The sequence below is a fragment of the Arachis ipaensis genome, chromosome B3, assembly GCF_059453495.1.
Source record: "Arachis ipaensis isolate K30076 ecotype BB chromosome B3, ASM5945349v1, whole genome shotgun sequence".
Taxonomy (NCBI): domain Eukaryota; kingdom Viridiplantae; phylum Streptophyta; class Magnoliopsida; order Fabales; family Fabaceae; genus Arachis; species Arachis ipaensis.
This window is the reverse complement of record NC_142438.1, coordinates 137,320,842-137,323,797: the sequence shown is the minus strand read 5'-3', so window position 1 is coordinate 137,323,797 and position 2,956 is coordinate 137,320,842. Positions and strand designations below refer to the sequence as shown.

Here is a 2,956-nt window from a genome sequence, read left to right as displayed (position 1 = left end):
TCATCTTCCAGTAAAGACACCACTGAAGACTTGGCTGTTTCCACCAAGGGATGCTTCCCATTCTATGGAGTTCATCACTATCTGTGACAGTGCTCCAACCAAGTCCCTCATTTCAGGCCTTTCTACTGGATCTTCTTGCAAGCACCGACCTGCTATCTCTGCTACCTTCAACACGTATTCAATGGGATAGTTTGCTTCAAGGTTCTTATCTATCACATCTTCTAGACCATTCTCTGGCTCTGCATCTTGGAATATTTGATGTACCTGATGAAGAAAAAAAGCCTCATGCGTTTGAAATACTGCTAAATGATCATGTCAACATACACTTACAAGTGAAATAAGTGATTTCATTTTGGTGCCTTCTTCGTTCTTGTCCCGAAACAGTGCACGTTTCCCTGTTATCAGTTCTGCTAGAACCACTCCAAATGCAAACACATCGGTTTTGGGGGTCACCTGAAGCTCCTTCACAGATCTTAAACAACAAGGTTTGTTAAAACTTGAAATTGTATGCAACAAGACCCTAGTTATGGTTGAAAAGCAATTAGGCATGGCATCAAGCTTACTCGGGTGGAAGGTATCCTGGTGTTCCAACAAGCCTTGTTGCTATGAAATTTTCATCATTGCTTCTGTCCACCAGCATTGCAAGTCCAAAATCTGCTACCTGAATATCATATCATATCAAAGATCACATGTAACTTAAACAGTGACAACTATGAAGCACACAGAATATTATTTCTTGTGATGAGTTGTAACCTTAGCTCTGAGCTTCTCATCAATGAGAATATTGCTAGTCTTTATGTCGCGATGCACATATCGAGCTTTTGTATGATCATGTATGTATTCAATACCTCTTGCTGCATCGAGTGCAATCTGAACCCTTGCATTCCAAGAAAGAGGTTGGTGCCCTGCTCCATTACCAATTTACCATGCTTTAGATTTCTTCACACAATGCTTAATTTCATGTTGTACTACTTAAGGTAGTATAGTATTCATAGTATTTTTATAATAAGTACAATATGATCATTATGTAATGCTGCCAAGTCTTCTGTTATATGGCATTTTCAAACAAGTCTCTTATGCTTTATTATATCCCAACAAAGAGATCTTGGAGCCAAAATATACCTTGCTCTAATGGATCATGAATATGTTCACTGAGAGATCCATTTGAAACATACTCATACACCAAATAGAGGTGATCTTCTCCTCTGGCATATCCTAATAGCTCCACCTGCCACAGTTATTTACTTGTTTATATGTGTAACTAAAATTGGATGATTTTGCATGTCAGAGAACACTTGAGAGCTATTTGCTTACAATGTTGATATGATGGATCTTACACAAGGCCTTGAGTTCCGCATAGAATTCCTTAGTCTTATTAGACCTCATCTTTTTCACAGCAACCTCCTGCAAGGAAATTATAATTCTCCAAGTTAGCACATTGATTAATGTATTATTCTGGCCCATTGAAGAACTCAAGGTGGATTTGCATACCTTCTGCTCTAAGATTCCAAAATAAACACTCCCATACCCGCCAACTCCGATTTTTCGAGCTTCATCAAAGTTATTTGTAGCCTCTTCTATCTCCTCAAGACCATATATCACTGGCCTCTCTGATTCAATTTGCATTACATCTGCACCAATGTTTTAGTCTCCTTATTCGTGTTTGAACAATAAACCTTTTGTTTCCAAATGCACATGCTAAATTACCTCCCATATATTCTTTGTAAAGGGTGGAGTTATGCAAGGTAATATTTCTGTTGACAAATGATCTTTTAGAGACAACTGTGGAATCATTTCTGGTGATTTGATGGACTCTCCTTCTCCAAAGAATTATGAGAATGGTGATAATGATAACTGAAAGTAACAGCACTCCCACGACGATACCAACTATCATTGGCCAGTTCCGTTTCGTTTCTGCCAACAAGGAGGGGGAAATACAAAGAAAGACAGTGATCACTGTTAACATCAATGCATCCGAATTTTTTAGCTATGAGAAGCATTATCAGATGAAGTGGAAATAGATCAATAACAAAAGACTTGTCATTCATATTTCAAATTAGGAGGAGACAAAAAAATGTAAAAACTATTGTAACATCCGACCATGGCGCCTATAACGGCTGCAACTCCTTATTCTAGATGCAGTTCCAACAAGCTATAAGAAAATAAAGCTACTTCTTTGCTAACAACTAAAGTGTAAAACATTTATAAATATAACTCGTGCACAAGTTAACAAAAGAAATCATGGACCTAGCTAGGAGTTGAGTTTGATCTGAGACAACTTACTTTCTGGGGGTTGTGGAGGAACCCCATGAACCCCATTCAATTCCAAAGGAACAAAGAGCACCCAACCAATATCTATGAAACCAGGTTTCTGAGCTAGAATCTTGTTCATTCTCAGCAAGGCAGGCAGGGTAGCATTAAGCAAAAGGGAAATTGTTTCTGGTGTATCATTCTGCTGCACTGTATATGTGACAACCCTTTGACCCTCATCCTCGGAACACCCACATGGAATGTCTATTTCTAGATCTTTGCCTGGAATTAAACTTTGGGTGATCAGCATGGCTTGTCCACTGTAAACAGAAGCTGATATGTCCACAAAGATGTCCCCATGCTTCACATTTTTGTAGGTTGTATGATAGAAATACCCGCTGAGGTTTTGTGTGTTCTTGCAAGAACAAGGAACTGTTATGAGGTAATCTTGCCTTGTTCCATACTTAATAGGCTTGATTTGTGAAGAGTTAACAGAGTAATAAAATGCAATTTCTTCAAGGCTGTAATCATCATGAGTTATGTGGTAGAGTGAGGCAGTGCATGTATTGGCAGCCTCTACAGAGCAACTTAGCGGGTCCATGTATGTTGTTTTCATTGAAACACGAAATGCAGAGACTCTGATAGAAGATGAAGTTGCCAAAAGAGAGAAGAGAAGACAAAGAAGATTATTGAGAGAAGAAGACAT

General features: G+C 38.6%; 1 protein-coding gene across 2 annotated transcripts; it reads right to left on the bottom strand.

The window, feature by feature from the left end:
• LOC107633788 (lysM domain receptor-like kinase 3) lies at nt 1–2,956 on the bottom strand. Of its 2 annotated transcripts, none has more exons than XM_016337390.3 (9): nt 2,284–2,956; nt 1,708–1,914; nt 1,492–1,631; nt 1,315–1,404; nt 1,123–1,228; nt 754–905; nt 564–661; nt 331–472; nt 1–264 (listed from the first exon to the last, which is right to left on the bottom strand). In XM_016337390.3, exons 1-9 carry the CDS (start codon nt 2,954–2,956, stop codon nt 1–3), a joined length of 1,872 nt encoding a protein of 623 aa, XP_016192876.1. The 2 variants fall into 2 exon arrangements, with proteins under 2 accessions (XP_016192876.1, XP_088365869.1); XM_088509743.1 differs by having other exon boundaries at nt 1,708–1,932; nt 2,311–2,956.

Coding starts and splice junctions, on each gene's coding strand:
- LOC107633788 (XM_016337390.3), bottom strand. CDS start 2,956: ATGTCTTCTTCTCTCAATAATCTTCTTTGTCTTCTCTTCTCTCTTTTG. Junction 1,915..2,283: donor TCCTCCACAACCCCCAGAAA/GTAAGTTGTCTC, acceptor CCTTGTTGGCAG/AAACGAAACGGAACTGGCCA. Junction 473..563: donor CCAGGATACCTTCCACCCGA/GTAAGCTTGATG, acceptor TTGTTGTTTAAG/ATCTGTGAAGGAGCTTCAGG.